Source organism: Microtus oregoni, unplaced genomic scaffold (genome assembly GCF_018167655.1).
Source record: "Microtus oregoni isolate MIOR12 unplaced genomic scaffold, Mior012 000027F_ref0000203, whole genome shotgun sequence".
In the NCBI taxonomy this organism is placed as follows: Eukaryota; Metazoa; Chordata; class Mammalia; order Rodentia; family Cricetidae; genus Microtus; species Microtus oregoni.
The window spans coordinates 30,155,077-30,176,953 of record NW_024543086.1 but is presented as its reverse complement, the minus strand read 5'-3'; the positions used below and the strand labels follow the sequence as shown (position 1 = coordinate 30,176,953).

The 21,877-nt window shown below is 44.9% G+C and overlaps 1 protein-coding gene across 2 annotated transcripts in view; it reads right to left on the bottom strand.

Annotated features, from left to right (window-relative positions):
* The window catches only part of Shisa9 (shisa family member 9), a 313,031-nt gene that overhangs the window by 7,522 nt on the left and 283,632 nt on the right, over positions 1-21,877 (bottom strand). Inside the window, exons 3-4 of one of the 2 annotated variants that reach the window (XM_041676321.1) lie at positions 14,270-14,425; positions 6,770-6,817 (exon numbers count right to left, since the gene is read on the bottom strand). In XM_041676321.1, the coding sequence (XP_041532255.1) occupies positions 6,770-6,817; positions 14,270-14,425 (204 nt within the window). The remainder of the gene's footprint in view (positions 1-6,769; positions 6,818-14,269; positions 14,426-21,877) is intronic. The other variant, XM_041676322.1, reaches the window with a different exon arrangement.

The window sequence follows — 21,877 nt, the reverse complement described above, 5'->3', positions numbered from 1 at the left end:
CTGGGAAAGCCACAGCTCAGGACTGCAGTAGTGAATCTGGGGGGCTGAGATGAAACTAGGTATTTCCCTCCTCCTTCCTTCCCACCCCCCTCCCTGCTTACCACTTGCCCCCTGCCATGATGGACCGAAACTAGGAATTTAGGTACTTTGTCTAAGCAATAAAAATTCTAACCAGCTGATGGCACTATTGAGAGACGGTGGAAATTTTAGGAAGTAGAATTAGGACCCTGACACCCTTCCACCCGCCAGGATGCAAGTAGTGTCACAGGTCCAAAGCTAAAGGGCCAGAAGGCCATGAACAAAACATCTGCAACAAAAATAAACCCTTCCTCGGTTTAAGATACCCCTCAGGATTTTATCACAGCAGGGGAAAGCTGAGTGACATTGCCCCGTGACAGCTTGGCGATTCTAAAGCTGCAGGGGTGGTGGAATTCTGGGTCCCTGTTGACCCCTTAGGGCCACATCTCCCTTGGGGCCACATGGCAGAGAAACACACCTTTCTCTTACGCCACTGTATTTGTAGAGTCTTCTAGTAATGGTAAGCAATATTTACTTTAACTTCTATAGAAATGATTTCTGGGTCTTTGCCTTTTTTCTTCCTCCTTCGCAAGCTAAATTAAAAGTAAGAGGCAAAGTGGGCAGTTCAGGTTGTTTTTGGCATCCTCCAGTCCTTTGAAATGCATTCTGGGAAGCTGTCCAGGTTCCACAGTCCTCTCAGCAGGCAGGAACAGGAAAGGCAGAGGAGGCGTGATCTGTCTAAGGGCTTCTTAGCAGGGCCAAGATGGAGGGAGATAAGAAGACTATCTTCAGGGTCAGTTAGCAGTTTACTTGGTTCAGGGCCTTGCAAGGAGAGGGGATTGCATTTGAGCCAGGTGCTAATGATGCTTTTCCCATGGAGCACCCTGTCATTTTTGCAGCAAGCCTCTATGAGAGGAAAAAACCAAAAACAAACAAAAAAACAAAACCAGAAACAGAAAGTGACATTCGGACTCCTTAACCCTGGAGGCCCTCGCAGGAGGTCTTGCTGCCTTTGCTGGAGAAGGTCCTGCCTGGTTTGGGCTTTACATCGAAGCTCTCCAGACCACCACAAACTGTTTTCTTGTAACTGCCGGTCCTCTGCATCCCTGGGCCTTTGGTCGCTTCTCTCAGACTGGCGGGCTGGGCAGTCTCCGTTTCCAGCAGGGCTGCTGAACAAAGGCGTATGGGCCGGACTCCAGCCAGGGCTAACCGCAGAGCCTCTGACATAATGTGGCTCAGAGCAGGCTGTGTCCATTCACTGCCTTCCTGGGTCTGGCATTGCTGCTACACAGACAGCTCTTCTCAAAAACCCACGATGTAGCTGTCTTCCGGCCCACCTCCATGCTGGTGAAAGGTACATGCGTGAGCTTCGACTAAAGCAACGGAAAGGAAAAACTCCTCCTACCCTCTGCACCGACTTCCTTCTACTTTACTGCCTCTTCCTGGACCAGCTAAAGTCTAGCGGCGAGGCTTCGGGTGCTGTGGTAGTTGAAGGTATCAAGGAATTTTTGCTCTTCATCTCTCCATGTGACATTAAACTCCTCCAGAAAGAAGAAAAGAGAAAGAAAGCAACTTGGAAAGAAAAGTTCTTTTTTGCTTCTCTACCACTGGGCCCTGAGTTCATCCCCAAGACTAACAATCTTCACAGCCAGAACAAAGGTGCAGGTCGAAAGAGGGCTTGCTGGGTTTCCTTACTCTCTGGTTCCATCAGCACTGAAACTCGCCTCAGCTCCCTCATTGAGATGAGACTTGTGGAGCTGAGCAGCTTCTATCATTCCAGAAAAAACAAAAACACAATGAAGTGGTCTAGATGAGCCAGTGTTTAGCCACCCCACTGTATGGGCAAACTCAGCTGAGACCAGAAGAACCTCCCACCTCATGTAAGTCAGTGACTCAGAGTTCTCTTCAGAATGGATGCTGAGCTCGGGGAGTTCTGAGCTCTGAGGTCTGATCCTCTCCGTTACAGTGTTGCACGGTGACAGATAACAGACACAGTGAGAGGAAGTCACTTCTAAGAGGAACCCCGAGTTTCCGAGGTGGACCCCCCTCACTGCCATTAATGACATCTGTGTGTGGATGACAGACCTGCCCACCTCTCACTACTTTCCTACTTCTCCATCCTGTTTTGTTTCGGCAGTTTTAAGAAAAGGACAAGATTTTCCTGAGTGCTTTGCCTGTCTTCGTTTAGTAATGCATAAGTATCAGCATTTATGCTGAGTATCTACTGCGATCTGCGAGCACCACAGAAGCTGGCTCTGCAGTGTATGGGTCCGGCTGGCTCAGACTCACAGTGGCACACTTTTAAACTAGTAAACTGTTATTGCAGTCTTGATGTGATGGTGTTTTATGAAAGCCAGAAAACTCTTTCCATGGGCTCATCTCATGCCTGTGGGGTCTCAGACACCAAAGCTCCAGGGCTGCCCCATGCTTTCAAAGGGGCAGAATGGAGGGGAGGGTGGGATTTGAGCTTTATTACAAAAAGAAGTTTCTGCTCTCATCACCTCCATTCCTCCTGCTCTGTATCCTGCTGCTTAATACCAAACCAATAACCCAAGTCAGGAAATTGCCAAAGCTAAGATATCACGAAGTAATGTCTTCAGGCTGCCTTTGGGTGGGCATTTTACCAGCGTGGATGGCAGGCTGTGCAGGTTCCATTGTTACATCCGGTGAAGATGCAAGCAAATTAAACAGTGACCTTTGTCCCATGCCTCCTGTGACAGTCCTCAGAAGAACAGCTGTCACCTAGAGACCTTTGCCCTCTTCCCTTTTTCCTCCTTTTATTTCTTTCTTCCTTATTTATTTTTATGCTTTTATAAAGAGATTGTCTCACTATGTAGATCAGGCTAGTCTGAAACTTATGATTCTCCTTCCCAAGTTTCCAGAGTGCTGGGTTCATAGGTGTGAACACACCTGGCATAGCTATCTCTTGGGAGAAAGAAGTAGCTACGATTATTTGAGTACCTACTATGGTTAGATAACGCTTTCAACCTTTAAAGGATCACTTTAAAGCCATAGGACAGACAAGGCAGCATGGGTCTTTCTGTGAGGTAGGTAAACAGAGGAAACGGGGCGTTCTGGCTGCCAAGTCACTCCCCCTCCCCCAGCCCATAAGCTGAAGAGCAGGAAACAATATGTGAGCTCCCCCCACACACACATGTTCTTTCAGCTGTGATATGGCTTTAAACACCATGAGGAATATATTTTTCAGCAAACATCAAAGGTACATGTGTTGGTTGCCTAGGGACGGGATTTGGAGAGACACAGCTAAGGGGGCTGTTTTGTTCAGTAATGAAAATGATCAAAAACTGACTGTGGTAATAGTTGCATTTCTCAGGGCATATAGTAAAAATTGCTGAATTACGAGGGGAAATGCATCCTGGGAAAATGATGGCATGTGAAAATTGGTGCTCAGAGGCACCGATTATGTGTTTGCATTTGGGGTTTGGTATTAGACACAGTGGCATAAACAAATACTCAGAAGGCACTCGAAAGGAAGAACTGCTGGGAGCCCTCCCCACAGACACACACTAACAGACCCAGGTCCTTAGCGGTGGGAGGCCCTGGCATCTCCAGCGATTCAGAGTTAAGCCTTATGTCCCTGTCTGGTCCCAGCACTGATCTGCTGAGATGTAATAGCCTAAGGCAACCCCAGGTTATCATGAGAGGGATAGGGACAGGGTCCCAGTGCCCTTACCTGTGTATTTGCTTGTAAACGTTTCCTTCACCATTACTAACAGTTATCTCCAAAGAGTTGAACAGAGACCTGTGGCCTCTTCTATGTATCCTCTGGACCTATTGTATACCAAGCCCTGTGCTAAGACATTGGCTTGCACCGCCTCATACAGTTACTCCCACAAGCCCCGTGGAGAGCTGGATTGCTGATTGCCTCTCTCTTAGCAACGGAAGAAATAGGAGTACAGGGCAGGTCAATGGTTGAAGACACAGAGGCAGGAAAAAACAGAATCTACAGGGATTTTGCTAGCACAGTTACAATTTCTTACCCAAACTCTCCAGGAGAGACCAAGGTCCTACCTTCTTCACCAAGTTCTGCCTATGTTCTAAAAGTGGGCCCCCAACAGTATGGGAGCAATCAATTGTTAAGATGCTAACTGGTCCACCTTAAAATAAAAGACCTGATGTCAAGGGTGTTTGGGAAATGAGCTTCTCATTGCAGAGGAACTCTTCAGAGCAGCAGGCCTTCCTCACTTGATGGTAATAGCCAAATAACACCAGTAATCACCGGCGGGCAGTTACCGCTTTCTGTGCCAGAGATGTGCACGTGTGTTTAAAGCATTATTCCACTTTTGCAGCCATCTAGGAAGTATCTGGTGTGATTATCTCCACTTTGCAGGTCAGGAAATCAGGGTTTGGAATTTACAGCCTTGCTACTTTGAATATGCCTATCAAGTCTCATTTCAGGAGCTATGTAGGGTCAGGTCTGGTTAGCACTTGAATGGAAGAAAATGCAGGCCGGGGAGTTGAAGGACTGGCTGAAGATACCCAGAACAGCAAATTAGGACAAGACTGGGCCTCCTGTGCGTCTGAGACTAAGCTTGTCACCCAGCTTGTCTCTTCCTCATAAGAAGAGCTAGAGTACAAACCTCCAGTCTTGTTTCCACGTTTTCTCTATAAGTTGAATTGATGACATTTGCCACCACACACAATGCAAAATAAATACAGGTGAGCTAAGCAGAGAGGGGCGGCAGTGGGGGCTCCCATGAGAACAGAAAACAGCTTTCACGCTTTCGCTTTTGACATGGCCTGAAACACTATCTGAAGGCATCAGACCGCAGCAGAATGATAAAGGCCAGGATGCAGATCGCTTCTCCAGGGCTGTCACAGGACCCTAATAGCTTTATTCTTCACAGGCAGAAGAAGGCGGGACATGTCTCTCAAATTAGTAGGTCTGTTGTGTTTCAGATTTTTTGCATTTCTAAAGATAGGACTTGACATGTGAACAGTTATCCAATGCAGGATCCCAAATCTGCCTCTCTCAAGTCAATAGCCGGGTAGCCAGGGGATTCTCATTAAACATGGGCATCTTCCCAGGGTGGGATTGCTGTGTCACCCAGATTCCAACCCAAATTAGTTTTGAACTCTGGAGCTTTTGTCAAATTTCTTATTTCTTTCTTTCTTAAGTCTTGGGAAGGTGTTCCACGTCTTCATTCAAGGGTGTTTGTCTCCCAACAAGATGTCTGTCCAGCAGTAGTGTCAAGTGTCCAGGTTGGCAGTGCAGCGCACCAGACTTTATGGGGAACTCAACTCCTAGAGCTCCACCCAAGACCTAGTAAATCAAAAGTTCCCAAGCAGGGGGGTGCTCACATTCTTCTGATGAATAACTATTTATCCCTGCCATCCTCCACTCCATCTTCTCTCTCCTGTGCCAGTGGAAGCATAGCTGTGATCAAGAGCATCCTAATTGGTGTCCCAACCCCAGTCCAACTTTCCATGTTTTAGTTCCCACTGAGAAGTCAGAGTGATCTTCTAAGAAGGTGAAAATGACACACGGGTGCCTGGTGGAGTTTGCATTGTCTGTCTCCAACTCTTACTTTGTTTAACACGAGTAAAGAGTTCTGCCTCCCCTCTTTGGGAACAGCTGCTCCTTTCCCACTGTGGGATCATGTGGGATCATGCTCATGGCTGGTTGTGAAAACAGCTTTTCCTGCCCTCCACACCCTGGGGAACAACTTACCATGAGCATCAACCAGACGTACTCTCAAGTTACAGTAGCACCTGGAGAACAACTTCCCCATTAGCATCAGACAACAACTCTCAAGTTACAGTACCACCGCTAGTGACCAGATCCCTTTAGATGAGTGTGACTCTTCCTCACTTGGACATTAATGACCTAGTTCTGAATGGACATGACAAAACAGCAACACAACGGATGTGAAGGGCCAGAGCCCTGGCACATAGTAGGGAATCGGTGTATTAATCATAGCCAATGGATGTGAAGGGCCAGAGCCCTGGCACATAGTAGGGAATCGGTGTATTAATCGTAGCCAACGGATGTGAAGGGCCAGAGCCCTGGCACATAGTAAGTAATCGGTGTATTAATCGTAGCCAACGAGTGTGAAGGGCCAGAGCCCTGGCACATAGTAGGGAATCGGTGTATTAATCATAGCCAACGGATGTGAAGGGCCAGAGCCCTGGCACATAGTAGGGAATCGGTGTATTAATCATAGCCACCACTTGACCAAGTCACCCAACTAGATAATTCAAAGACTCAACCCAAAAACTTTCTTAGTCCCGCTGCTCACTCTGCTGGGAAAGTTGAAGACAAATTCTGTTCCATAAAAGTCTAGCTCCTCAGACTTGACTGTGTTTATCTCCCCATGAGGACTGTGTTCCTCCCCATGTACCACCAGTGATACATCCAGGGTTAATTGATCTTGTGTTTTGTTTCTGCCATCTTGCTTTTGTAGTTCTCTTTGATGAGTTTGCCTTTCCTGAGATGCGTCTGATAGAGGAATTTCCTTAAAACGACTAATAATGGGATGTGAAGGAAAAATAGCACATGGCCCAATGACTGCCCTAAGCATGGACGCCACACCCAAGTGCACACACATATGCGCGCACATGCTACAAGACACACTGCTGCACTAGAGATTACACAGACGTGTAGGCACCAATCGGAGAAGACACACATGTAACTAGGTCACATACAAACACTGGGACTCTCTGGCCCTTCATGATTTAATGTTGAGTTTGACAACACCTGGACAAAGAGCCAGAAAAAGCAATACGGTACCTTTCGGTGACTTAAGCGTCGCCACTGCCCAGTCACCATCAGAATTTCCTAAAAAAATAACAATCGAGAAAATGCTGATCTGGTTGTGCAGAAGTGCTTGCTTGTGGTACCCTCACACCCAGGTGGTGTTTGCTACCTCAGCTAGCAGCTTCCAAGGAATCTGGCCTCAGGGGACCCAGGGAACAAGGAAGAGAGCCAGTGTGGACTTGCAGTAGGTGCGCACCTGTTGCTACAAGACATAATGGGATATCAAGAGGCATAGTCTGAACACCCCAGGCAAGAGCAGCAGAGGAAGGATTATCAAACAGTTCTCTGGTTACAAGTTTCACTTCACTATGAGAGGTTGGTTTGGCTAATGTGTATACAAGTGGACAGATATGTAATTTGCTCCCATTTGCTGCAGACATTCTTCTGAAAGAGGGCATGCCATTGTTAAGTCATGCTCCGAGTCCGAAATTTGAGCATGCCCTTCTGCCCATAGTTTTAAATGCTGCATTGTGTATAGCCTGCCTTACCACAATGCCTAACTCTGAAAGACCCTGTTGAAAGAGTGAGTGAATTGGCTCTTCTCCAGAGTCACTTTTCCTTAAGTAGGAAACTCCCCAGTGTTGTGGGAATGTATCCAGCCAATAGCCTCTTAGAGCCAGCCATTAGGGCGAGGGCTGATATACTATAAGCATAGACACGAAGCATACTTGCCCTTTTTCCCTTTCGCTTGGTTGGTGGTTGGAGTTTGGTTTGCAACCCCAGCACCCACAAACCAGAGGAACACAGCAGCTTTCTATTACGAGTGATCCCCAATAAACATTTGTTATCTTTTATTAGGGCTCTTATGACCAGAATGATTACAGAGCCTCCCTGGTGTGCCAAAGAACTTTCAGATTGCATGGACACCTTGGGGATCTGAACCCTATCCTCTCTTCACTTGAACAAAGAGGAACTTGGAGCCACAGGACAGTGAATTAAACCTCAATGCCCTGCTTGCTATGCTTTGCCATGTCTTCTCCCCTCAACTAGGGTCACCTGGAAATAGGCCTAGGGACACCAGTATGACCAGCACCCAAGTCACAGGCTCCAAGGAAGTCATGCCCCTCCTTAATCAAATTTCTCAGTTTGCCTCAGTCTTTTGTCACCTTTCCCCAGCTTCAGGTCAGGTCATGGGCTGACCAGGCAGTAACACATTTTCTTCTGTGAATCCATTGAGTGTACTTAATAAGATGATGTGGTACCAAACAGGTACCACAGACCTCACTACACTTGGTGCCACTAGCTGACATTAGAGGAATATTTGGGGATGATAATTGATCATTAAAAAGAGAATGGACCTTTCTAGAGCAAACAAGGACTGTAGGAAGGAAAGAGAGATGAGGGAAGGTTGGGTGTGCTGAATTCTTTCTTAACTTCATTGGGATGGAGTTATTCCACTGCAATGATTTCTCAGTAACCGCTCTTGGAAAAGCAGGAGATGTGCTATTTGTTGCTTGAAATTTCACCTCAGATAGACTGTATTCCAAATATGTTATAGTTCTGCTGCATGCAGCATCGTGGGAAAGTTGTTAGTGTCACAGCAAAAACTGACAGCTTGGTGAACCTTGCCCCCACAGGAGGAGAGGGAAGTGGGGATGGCCTCACAGGAGGAGGGGGAAGTGGGGTTACCCCCACAGAAGGTGAGGATGTGGGGATGGCCCCATAGAAGGAGGGGAAGTGGGAATACCCCCACAGAAGGAGGGAGAAGTGGAGATGCCTCACGGAAGGAGGGAGAAGTGGGGATGGCCTCACAGAAGGAGGGAGAAGTGGGGATGGCCTCACAGAAAGAGAGGGGAAGTGGGGATGCCCCACAGGAGGAGGGGGAAGTGGGAATAGCCCCACAGAAGGAGGGGGAAATGGGGATGGCCTCACAGAAGGTGGGGGATGTGAGGATGGCCTCACAGGAGGGAGAAGTGGGGATGGCCTCACAGAAAAAGAGGGGAAGTGGGGATGCCCCACAGAATGTGGGGGATGTTGGGGGAAACCTTGAAACTCTTCAGCCCAGTGATATGCTTTGACAGTCACAAGTAGCCCTACAATGGCGTCATTTTGTGCAAACAGAAGGATTTCCAAGTGAAGCCATCTTGAATGTGAAGTCTGATACTCAACTACACTGTGCCTCGGTTTCTCCACCAGCAATACCACGATACAAAAGTTCTACTGTCTCTCTTGGACACGTGATGCTTTGGAATTCAGTGGTGTTAGCCTCTGCTAATGTCTAACTTAAAAAAAAAATTAATCCAGCTGAAATCAGTTCATGGCTGGGAACTGCATATTTTTCTTTGGGTTTTGGTTTGAGAGATACCAGCAGCGAGCATAGAGAGGGAATCCCTGCAATGTTGCTGACGTTTTCCATTCTTATCAGAAGATGTAATATATTCTGGAAAATCATCATCTGTTCAATGGCAAAAGGGAAATATTTTCCTTAATATAAAATTAAACTTTGGGTTAAAATGAAGCTATGCAGCATTTCATTATCGTGCTGGAAATTCCTTCTTTCTTACACTGGGTGGCCAAGGTTACCCTGAGTCACATAAGGGGCTGTGGTCAGCAGCCTCCAGCAGTCTAGGAGTTCAAGCCTCAGAAACCTGGAACCATGGATCAGGGCAGACGGGAGATAAAGGCAGACTGCAGGCAGCTTCCTGTTTGTGATGGAGTCTCCCCTGCTCTAAAGAGAGCACCAGGTGATCTTTAGGGATACCTTCCGGGGCACTTGAAACTCAGACCTGACCAATTTTAGTTTCACGCACATTCTTCCTTCCTGCTGGACCCCTTAGGTTCTGACTTGGCATGATGTCTACCACATGTCAATCTACTGGCTTTACAAATCACACTGATAGTTTGAAATGCCCCGTGTGGTGCTGTGCATTGGACACAATGTCGATGGGGTTGGCCAGGTCCTTGCCTCAGTATCACCTATAGTCAAGGGGCGCCAATCCAGTATCTGGAGAATAAGCAGATAATGATAACTCACTGCAGCATACTCCCCGAGCCCTGAGTGGCTCAGCTCCTGACACTTCCCTCTGTGTTCAGTCCTTCGCCAATAGCTCAGCAGTGGGCCCCTGGGAACAGGCCATTCTACTGTCACATGCCTGGTATGGGGTGTGTTGAGGCCCTGAAGTCTAAAAGAAGAAAGTTCTAAGTATGAATGGGGTGATTTCAATTAAGCAGCAAAAATAGAATGAGAGACAAAGGCAGGCAGGTTTGGGGATCTGAGTCGGGGATAAAATATACTTATAACCCTTCCTTCAAATATGATCTCCCGCCAACACCGGCAGTAGGTGTTTGTGACGTTTCAGCCCCACAGATATTCTGATAACTAAAAGAGGTGGAAAGATTTAATATTACAATTATACAAATTGGAGTGATGTTGGGGACTATCCAGCTCTGCTCCCTTGCCTATCATGTGAAGTAGAAACCTAGGCATTTCACTGGCTGGCTCCGTGGTACACAGCTTGGTAAAGGCGGAGCCCAGACTAGAGGGAGCACCTGGTAGACACGCACTGCATACTTTGGATATCAAAGCCTTCAAGGTAGATTTATTTCCTAGGGATTTTCTTTCTTTACCCGCTGGACTGGAAGATCTCCCACAGTGAGTCTGGCTCTGGGAGGCTGCAGAGCTTTAGAGGGCAAACTGTTTTTTAAACAGCCTTGCCCCTGGGTGGTAATGATCCTCTAATGAAATGCATTTCCCCACTCACACCAGGTTTGAATTACACCTTAATAAAGAACCCTTGAAAGAACATTTATTATGGGATTTGCAGTTCACTGATGCAAGCTGATGTTGGAGTCCCAGGAGCCGCTGGTCAGCAGCTCCTCAGTCAGCCACAAACTGATGCTGGAACTGAGGGGAGCCACAGGTCAGGTGGTTCCTCAGTCAGCCACAAACTGACATTCCACTCAAAAGAGTGGCACCAGCCCACTCACCACTAAGTAAAATCCTGAGAACTCCAATTGTTCAAGGAGAGGAAGGGAAGTCCATCAGCCCCAGAATAGATGGGGCCAAAATCCCAAGAGAAATTCTTTCTTTTGCTACAAGATACAAAGATGATTTTTGTAGAAATCCAGCTAGTCTCTGATTTTTGTCAAAGGCAAGCTCATTCATTCATGCAAAAGAATTTCCAGGAGGCCCTGGTTGCAGAAGAAAGAGTTACATAGGGAGCGTCAAACATATTTTCAGATTGCAAATTTCATTCTGAATTCTCTGCAGACATTTTTTGTCTAAAGCTGCCCCACAGAAACCCCAGAGAAGATGAAGGAGCTGTGTTGGAACATTCATCAATTATTTACCCTAAGAGCTACTAAGACTCTGATTTGTGTGGGGTCTAAGAGAAAAAAAAATGAGTTGCGTGGATTGATTTGACCAGTCCACAAAGAAATGAAACACATCTGGACCAATTATTCTTAGTGTCTAAAGAAGAATCCCATATAACAACAAATGTTATTTATCACTGAAGTGTGGGGTTCAGAAAAGAGAGGTGGGACCGGAAGAGTGCTTGCAGGTTATTGAAGCCCTGTGAGCAGTGAAGATGCTCTCGCCTGCTCTCCTGGGCAATACTACCTCTCTCTTCCTTGTTAAACATGCAGCTTAGTATGCACATGTTTTGCAAGAACAGTGTGGAATCAAGAAAATTGATGACTGTAGAACAGAAGAGGGGGAGACAGAGAAATGAATCACGAGACTCGGATAGCTAGTAGGGAAAGTCTTACCAGTCAGGAGATGTAGAAAAGCCCATTTCTGTCTATTAAACACGTGACCTTGGCACTATACACTGGCTCAATCTCTTCTCGTTATTCCATCCTGAAGGCCTAGGCAACTGGGGAACAGGAGCTCTTCGACTTCTGATACATTAACCACATAGCCTGTCTCTCTGATCTTACGTGAGGTCCCAATACACTTGTTTAATGAGTATTATTATTATTATTATCAACCTTAGATACCACAAACATCAGAGCCACATGGTAGTGTCTGAACTTTGGGTTCTGAGGTTAGGGCATTTCTTAGCTGAACCAATCAAAGAATATCTACTATCCCATCTCTCCTGAGGGGCTGGGAGAAAGAGGTGAACAATTGCATATCTGTGGTGTCCTCTACCTGTCCAGTATTTCCTGGATCTAAAACTGTGAGAATAAATGAGTTGATGCTGTAACGGCCAGAAGAGCAGAAAGAGCTCCACCATGAAGTCAGATGGCAGTCCCGGCTGAAGGAGTCGTCCTATGACAAAGGTCCTAGCAGTCAATCCTTCAGTGAAGGAGAAGCATCCTCCATAAGGAGAACGTTAGGGACAAGGAAGAAAACCTTTCAGGAGGACTCAGGCCTGAAAGAAGATAGACCCGAGAAAGGAGTCAGCATGGCTGCTCACACGGGAGTGGCCATCTGAGAAGGACATTATGAATGATGGGACTTAGCTCATTTCACTGTTTCTCTCTGTGCATTTTGTAAACTGGGAAACTGGGGACTGCCAAGGGTTGGGTGCTGTGCAATTCACATGGAAGCTGTGCAGTAGAACCAGGGTTGGAGTTCATATCTGCCTGGCTCTTCAGTTCCTCAAAATACAAGTTCAGAGGCGTGGTAGGTGAGGTGGGAAGGTGGGCTTAGAAACCTCTCCTCGAAAACAGGACTAGAAAATGGAACTCACAGGATGTAACAAGAGGGAAACAGATTTCCTGTGTCTGGAGTCAGCAAGAATGTAGGAAACAGGCACCGGATTTGAGAGAGGACATGAAGAGCAAGCAGTGGAGATGGGGTCTGCTTCTCCTGAATGCTGGTTTGTGGACTGGTCTAAGCCAGTAGCCCTCAGTGCTGGCTTCTTATTAAAACACTATGGCCTTTTCAAATTTTCACATCCATGAATGGTTAGTCATGTATCTTTGTGCCCCTTATGCATGCATTCCTGGTGCTTGTGGAGGCCAGAAAAAGGTGTCGGATCCCTGGAACTGGAGTTGCAGATGGTTATGAGACACGCTGTTGGTGCTGGGAATTGAGTCAGGGTCATCTAGAAGAGTCACTGAGCTAACTCTGCAGCTCTCTTTATTTTTTCAAATGTCCATGTCTGAACTCCAATCTTACCCAGCTCAGTTAAAGTTTCCAAGGTGCACTGGGGCCCAGGTACTGTTTACTACACTGGGGTGCTGATCATCTGTGTCATCGAGAAGCTGAGTTGCCACAACCAATCACTAACCAGGAACTGATGGCTTTGCTGTGGCTGTGACTTCACCCAGCAGAATGTGTCTGAGAGCAAGGTGCCCTGTTGGAGTGGGAGAGACGGAGGAGACACAAGAGGGAGGTGGATGCCGGGTAACAGAAGCATCTGTTAGCCTCGGCTCTGCTTCCTGCGGCTGTGGGGTCTGTTGAATCACTGCTTCAGTAGGGTTTCTTAATCTAATCGTTGAGCTACTAATTGTGTATTCTCCCATGGATCAGTGAGAGAGCGTGCTTCAGAAGTCAAATGTAGTACTGTACACTTGGTAAGATCAACATTTATAGTAGCTGTAGAATCTAGAGTCTACGCCTCCCTTCCCTAGGAGAGAAGGCTACATGAGCAAACATTGTGTGCCCTCCATAAGCTTGTCGGAGATGGCAGGGAATGTGTGGTGATGGGGCTAGGACTAATAGACCAGATTCTACACATGAGGATCCTGAGGACTGCCTAGGGCAGATGGAGAATGCTAAAGGGGGTTACACATAAGCGGGCCCATGAGCATCTAGGTCTTTCTCCCCAGGAAAGAGTCCTAAATAAACAGGTACTCCAGATGACCAGCCTGCCCCCAGAGAAAGGCAGGACTCAATTAGTCCAGAGGAAGCAGCTGGGCAGTCTTGAGTCTAGATGGACAGGTAGAAGGATGATAGATGGGAGATAGATGATAGATAGATAGATAGATAGATAGATAGATAGATAGATAGATGATATGATTGATGATAGAGATAGATAGATAGATAGATAGATGATATGATTGATGATAGAGATAGATAGATGATATGATTGATGATAGAGATAGATAGATAGATAGATAGATAGATAGATAGATAGATAGATAGATAGACAGATGATAGAGATAGATAGGTAATAGATAAAAAGACAATAGGGGATAGATTCATAAATAGACATTTATACATAGATTAGATGATAGATTTATAAATAGACATATATGTATACATGGATAGATAGATGATAGGTTCATAGACATAGATAGATGTAGACACACATGCATTGATTTATAAATGCATAGGCATATACATAGATAGATAGATAGATAGATAGATAGATAGATAGATGCACAAATTGGTTACTAGATAGATAGATACAGATATACAGATAGGCAGATAAATGATAGATGATAGACAGACGGAAAGATGATAGATAAGCAGAGGAAATAGGTTTAATAAAAAAAATAAGGGTAAAAAACAAAGAAGTCCATAGGCAGAAGCCAAGTGAAGAAGAAAGGAAAAGGATTCTTGCAGGATGTCCTTACCTACTGCCTTTAGGGAGGCATACTTGTTGAGCTCTTTGCCTGGAGGCTGCTGTTCATACGGATTAGAAATCTGGCCCAGGTTGGGGTATGAATGTGGGTGTCCCATCTGCTGGAGCAGAGGAGAAGTGGGCACTGCATTGTTCATCTGGGTGGTATCTGAAAATGAAGAGACAGACATGGTCATAAACAGAGCAGGGACTTCCAACCACCCCCACTATCATCACATCCCTCCAGCCTAAAACCCTCCCACATACTGTGGACATACATGGAAGAGCATCAGACAGAGCGACAGCATGCCAAGTTTCTATCATCACATAGCTACTTGTGTTGTCAAAAAAATCTGTGGGGGCAGTAAGAAAGGGCTCAGTGGTTAAGAACTCAGATTTGATTATCAGCACCCATATTTAGCAGTTCACAAACACTTGTAACTCCAGCTCCAGGGGCATCCAACTTCTCAAGCCAACCTTGCACTTATATGCATATACACACAGAGACTCAGAATTAAAATTAAAAGAAATATTTTAAAATAACAAAAGAATTAAAATTAAAAGAAACACTTTAAAATATCAAAATTTCGGTGCTGGGGAAATGTCTGGGTGACCTGAGTTCAAATCCCAGCACCTGTGTCAAGAAGGTAGGCGTGTACATGTCTGTCTACACTTCTAGCAGGTGTGGGTAGAGACAGGCAGACCCTTGGAGTCGGGCAGCCTAACAGAAACACCCAGCTAGCTTCTCATTCAATGAGAGACCTTGGCTCAGAGCAATAAGGTGAAGAGCAGAGAGGCAATACCCAATACCTGGCTTCTACATGTATGTGCATAGATGTATAACCCCCCCACACACACACATTTAAGAACAAACAGGATTTGTGCACTAATATGTTCACCTTCAGTAACATTCAATGACCTCTAACTCAGAAGAGTGCTCAAGTCTACCCCTTTGCCAAGAAGCTGGCAAACAGGAGTTCACCAGTTATGGCAAAAATTCTGACACCAGAGGCCTCAGAAGCTTGAGGCCTATGGGCAACCTGCAGAGCTGCTGTACCTGCAGAGCTGCCGTACCTGCAGAAAGGAGTCTAGACCACTGCATTGATATTCATAGTGCATGGATATGTGAAACAGACAGTGTAACCTCTGGCAATCAAGCCTACCAAAGTGGATAATCTCCAGAATGCCAGGGTCTTTGATCAGAAAGACTTTTTACACTATTTCATTGTGCTTTGTTCTATTTCACACATGTATTATGTGCATGCCTTATACATGCATATGATAGAATGCACCTGTTAGGGGGAAAGGGCTTCAGAGCAAATTCACACCACATGTCTATGAGGTTTCCAGAGACTGGACAGGAAGCATGCGAGGTGGTACAAACGTTATAGTGTTTATCTTACAAAAGAAAATGTGTCCATTTCTGCACACAAAGGTTTGCGTGAACTAAACAAAATATTATAAAGCACACATATTCAAGACTACTTGGAAGGGACTCTCTAGAAGGTTCATCTTATCAATGCACTCTGAGATGAGGTACGAAGGAAAAGTAGAATATCAGTCAGATGTGGCAGGTGAGAAAAGGCTCTAGAGAGAAGTTACAGGCAGAGGAAGCAGCAGGTGGCTTTGCTGCTGGAGGAAAGATGGCAGGTTCAGATTCAGAACCTGGGGAGTGGTCCTTATTCTCCAGACATGCATGGCTGGAAAAAAGCATGAAGAAAGTAGAACAAGGGGCAAGGTGGCAGAGCTCAGCCAGCTCACTGAGAGACCCCATCTTCACTTTGAGAGCAATGAATTGGGGTTGCAGGCAGAAATGGTCAGTTGAGGAGAGTCAATGAGGGTCCAGCCTCAACTAGGGAATCTGGAAGATGAACTGATACCACAACGCTGGAACTACCTCGTGAGATCCCATTAGCTGGCATTCACGCTCACTTTCCAGCCTCTGCAGCTGTTGGCTGCTCACACAGCTGCTGGTATGCAGTGGTTTCTTCTCAGCTGTTGGTGTTGCCATGCTGGGTTCCGTGCGTTTCACCCCCTCACCCTCAACACCTGGGTGGAGTGTGACCAATGCCTCACTGCCATCAAGGTACAGAGTACAGACACTTGCTTCAAATGGGGAGTGACTGTGGAGAGATCAGTGGGTGCTTGAGGACTCACTATGGATTGAGACAGATTTAGTACTGGGTCAGATAGTTTAGGCTTTTCAGGCCTCTGTTCCAACTATTCAAGCTGCCATTGTAGGGTGAAACTAGCCTAGATATTATATAAAATAAAATAGTCGTGTTTATTTCAGTAAAATTTTATTTTCAAAACCAGATAGCGCCAGGTTTGCCTCAAGGGCTTTGTTTGATCTTCATTGTCTACACTTTACCTGACACCTGCATCCATGTATAGCCACCGTATCTTCCCTTTTGGTTTCCGTGTGTGTGTGTGTGTGTGTGTGTGTGTTGTGTGTGTGTGTGTGTGTGTGTGTGTGTGTGTGTACCACTCTGAAAACCACTCACGAAGAGCCATGAGTTGAACCCCTACCTCAGGCTCTGCATCTAAATGGCGCAATTCATAACATATATGAATATTTTTGTATTCAGAAACTGATGAACCCAGTTGTAAAGAGAAAGGATACCATAACTGCTTCACAAATATAGGGAGTGTGTTATCATCAGTACACCTGTCTGGGCTATCACATAAAGCCCTGTGTCTATAGGGAGTGCTGTGAAGCATAAGCTATCTAATCCAGCCTCAGGCTGGCGTCCAAAGGCGTAGGATATCCTGCTGCGATAGCTTTTGTCTGACCAGGACAAACAAGAGAGGAGAAGAAGGGTGCTGGTAGAATATGGCTAACACTGTGCCCCCGAGCCTGAGATGCTCCTGCATTTTCCTATGCAGATCCAATTTCCTAAGCATAAGTCTTCACTCCTGAAAAAGTCAGGCCAAGTAAGCATTTTCCCAAACGTTGGTCCAATGGAAAGAAGCTCATCTCAGCATACATCGTCACGCCTGATGCTCTCTGTGTTTGTGTATGATTAGCATACATCGTCACATCTGATGCTCACTTTCTTTGTGTGTGATTAGCATTCATCGTCATGTCTGACGTTCTCTGTGTTTCTTTATGTGTATTATACATCATCATGTCTGATGCTTTATGTTTCTTTGTGTGTGATTAACATACATGGTCATGTCTGATGCTCTGTGTTTGTGTGTGATTTCAGCATACACCGTCATGTCTGTCATTCTCTGTGTTTCTTTGTGTGTATTTCAGCATACATTATCAAGACTGATGCTCTCTGTGTGTGATTTCAGCAAACACTGTCACGTCTGATGCTCTCTGTGTTTGTGTGTGACTTCAGCAAACACTGTCACGTCTGATGCTCTCTGTGTTTGTGTGTGATTAGCATATATTGTCACGTCTGATGCTCTCTTTCTTTGTATGTATTTCAGCACACATCATCAAGCCTGATGCTCTCTGTGGTTTTTTTTGTGTGTGTGTGATTTCTTTTACTGTCCAGCCACTGTGTTTACACACTTAGAATCACCATTTCCTTTAATATGGTTCTTCATTTCCATCAGAGTTGTACAATGAGCTGTCAATCATATTAAGTGTGGGCTTGCCTAGAAATCATGAGATAAGGCCTTAAATGAAGCACATTTTGGGTATGAGCTGATGAAACACTTGCAGCAGAAAGGCAGGAGACACAGGGAGGAAATGAAGCAAAGAATGTGACATTGGAGAAGACACCCTGGTAGCAAACTGGTTCAATCCCACTCCGGAACTGTACTGCAGAGTTGAGTGCCTACTTCACAGTACATCACCCCAGGAACAATGGGGCTCCCTTTGAATTTACATAGCAAGTCTCATCCATTGCTGGCTGAGGATCCTCCTTAAAAACTCAACTCTCATTTTGTTTTCGGGAGGCAGAGGCAGGCGGATCTCTGTGAGTTCGAGACCAGCCTGGTCTACAAGAGCTAGTTCCAGGACAGGCTCCAAAACCACAGAGAAACCCTGTCTCGAAAAAAAAAAAAAAAAAAAAAAACAAAACTCAACTCTCAGTTACGATTTAGGTTTGTACCAGCGTGGCAATTCTCTCGCCCCCTGCCTTGCTACCAAGATACGGTAGAAACTTCCAGATGGAAAGCGGGGGAGAGGCATGGGAAAAGTTGGCTAACAAGTACAAAGATAACGTTATTTAGTGAAATAAAAGGACTAAACTCTGCTGTTCATCTCCTAGTGGATGACAGTTAACAATAACGGATTGTCTGTCTCTCCCCATGAAGACATGATAAATGGTCTGAGGTTACAAATATGCTGGTCACCATTATTTTATCATTATATCGTGTAATCCATGTATCAGGTTACCACACTTTACTCTGGATATGGCCAATAATTATATGCCAATTAAAAGTAAGATAAAATAAAGCTCCAAAATGGACCGAGTGATGCATAACAAACATTAGTAAAGTGATTATGACTCAACGCCAGGTCTGTTTTGTCCCCATCCTCGGAAGAGACCTCAAACACTAGCTTGTCTAGTTAGAACTGACATCCTCAAAGTCGGTCCTCCTCCATCCTCTGACCCTGCGTCCTGAACCCTTACTATGGTACTCAAATCCTATTTCTAAGCTCACCAAGGAATGCTAACCACTTCATTAAAGGAGAGAAAAGCCTGTTTCTCACAGGATATCTTGGGACAGCTTTTTACATTATTAAACAGAATCCTTAATATTCCATTTCAGAGCATTTGCTTTTACATTATTTCTGCTAAGTTTTGTGCTACCTCAAGAGCACTGAGTGGTTATTGAACATAAGAGCGGTATGACTGAAATGGCCCACAAAAATGAAAGAGAAAACAGGGCTGCCCAGACTCACATTTCTGCTTCACACTCAAAAGCACAGAAAGTGACTATCCGGCAGACTTAGAGAGCCATTTCCAGGCACTGAATATTCAGAAATATTAAATTTCTAAACCTCAGGGAAGTCAACAAGAACCGTTAAACAGACGTTTGTGGCTGGGTTTTGACACATTATTTTTTGTTTTCTTAGACAAAAAGACAGGTTAGACCTCATAGTTTGCTGTCTGTTAAGTTCCCTCAAATGCACCCAGCAAAGGAGACACAGAAAGAGGTGGATGAGAGGAAATCCCAGGCTGGTGTGTACAAATTAAGACTACACTCTGGAAATGCTGCAGCCAAGACGAGAAAAGAAGTAGAGATGTGTGCATGCCTATGCTGTCTGTGCCTGTATGTACAAATACACATATGTCATATATCTATACTATCTATACTGCATGCGTACATAATTCCTCTCACACAGCTGTGGCCTGTATGTACAAATACACATATGTCATATATCTATACTATCTATACTGCATGCGTACATAATTCCTCTCACACAGCTGTGGCTGTAAGGGAAACCAGTAGCACCTGAGGTGTCTTTCTTTTAAAGAGTGATTTCTCGTCTAGCTCAGCTCCAGAGAGATCTCATATACTGTGTAGAAACAGACTCTCTGTCCAACCCAACAAAAAGACTGTTCCACACCTTAGAATTTCACAGCTCACTGTAGTCCTTAGGGAGACTATGGAGCCTGTGCTGTTCTGTGATGCTGACTGTATTCCAACAACAACCTCCATTAGTATTCAAGAAGCCATCGACACCCCTGCACTTTCCTCCTAAGACAGAAAGGGCCTTCACGTTTCTGACAATCATTTGTAAGGAAAGTTGGGGCATAATTACTTTAATTGGAGGCATCTAGTATTCTTCCACCAAGGTAACCACCTTGGAAGTTTCATTATGCGGTTTATCTTAGTCATTCAATAGAAATAAAGTGCATGCAATTAAGATCATGTCAGTTAGTTTAAAAAAATGCTCGGTTACAAACACAAAGAGGGTGTTCTGAATTTCTTTGTGGAAAAGACAAATGATCAATGGCTTATTTGGAAGGACTGACAACACAAAGAGCCCCCAAAACTTTTCATAGGAAGCAATGGCACAGAAAAACACTGGAGGCTCCAAGCAGGCTGCTTTGATGATTCTCACGGACTGTCTTCTCGAATACTGTCTGCTGTGCTTACCCTGTCCTCTCTGCCAGCAAGGGCTGTGCACATGTGTGTGCATGTTCATGTTGACATGCAAGTGTGGGTGTGCATGGGGAGGTCAGAGGTCAGCGTCATATGTCATCCTTCATTTTTCTCTATTATATTAGTTGAGACAGGGTTTCTCACTCAACCTGGAGCTGGTGGATTTGGCTAGGCTGGTTTCCAGGGCATAGCCTGTCTCCGGCTCCCCAGGCTTGGGACTACCAGTTCATGCTGCCCAGCTCATCTTTTCTACTTAGACGCTCAGAGAACAGACTCAGTCCCTGGTGTTCACACAGCAAGCACTTCCCTGATGGTCTCCCCAGCCTCTGTTTTTTTTTTTGTTTGTTTGTTTTTGGAGGATAGTTTTTAAAAAAACTCTGTGGATGAATGTTTTATGTGTGTATATATGTATACCCTGTGTGTGCCTAGTGCTTAAGGAGGCCAGGAAGGGTGTCAAATACCATGGAACTGGAGTTACAGGCAGCTGTGAGCTACCAGATGGGGGCTGCAAATCAAACCTTGGCCCCTGAAGAAGCAAGTGCTCGTAAGTGTTGAGGCATCTCTCCAGACACTAAAGTAAATAGTTCTGAATCTACTAAAATACTTACAGTATGGCACAGAAGAAACCACATGCCCTCACCCAGTTCCTCTATTGTGAACATGTTCTTTGGGGATATAAGGCAGCAGACGTGCATCATCCATATCTAAGCAGAAGGACGGATGCTGTACCTCCTCAGTGGAGATGTGACACGCAAGCCATTTGGAACTCACTTCATTGTCTGCTCCATTTTTCACTCCTATCAGTGTAGACACACGAACTGTCTTATGCCTTGGGTTAAAATACATAATTCTTTACTTCATTGTATTCCCCAATCTGCTACTTTGCTACACTTCCATCTTTTTATGTTTTGAGGGCATTGTTTATTTCTTGGTAATGTAATATTATCTCTAGGCTTATATTATATATTTCCTGTCCTGGCCCAAGGACCACCCATCTCTTTAAGGACCTGGTTCATTTTATAGAAGAAAAGTATTAAACACCAAAATTTGTGTGTAAGGGAGCTATGGTTATTTTTCATATCACTCTGATGACAGAATAAGAATATTTCCATGTGTAAGGACATAAACATATGCACATATCTATACATATCTATTTATGTAACCACCTGTACCTGTATCAGCCTGTGCATGCATTCATCCTGATGTCCCTAACTATGATCTATTGTCAAGTACATCATTCTTGATCACCCCACCTGCTTATCTTAGTTCTCTACCCAATAAACCTGACTGCCATTGTCCTCCATCTCTCCAGTTAATTATTTGAATTATATATATATATTCATATATTATATTGAATTATATTCACATATGTATTATATGTGTAGTGCAGTGATATAGAATTTATAGCTCATATTCAGAAGGAAACAAATTTTATCCAATAGAATACAGTAATTGGAAACTGTGTTTTCAAACTTTTTATTATCATTACTCATTATATAAAATTATGACATTTTATGTGTGTCTATCAGGCATTGTGCTCACATTCATA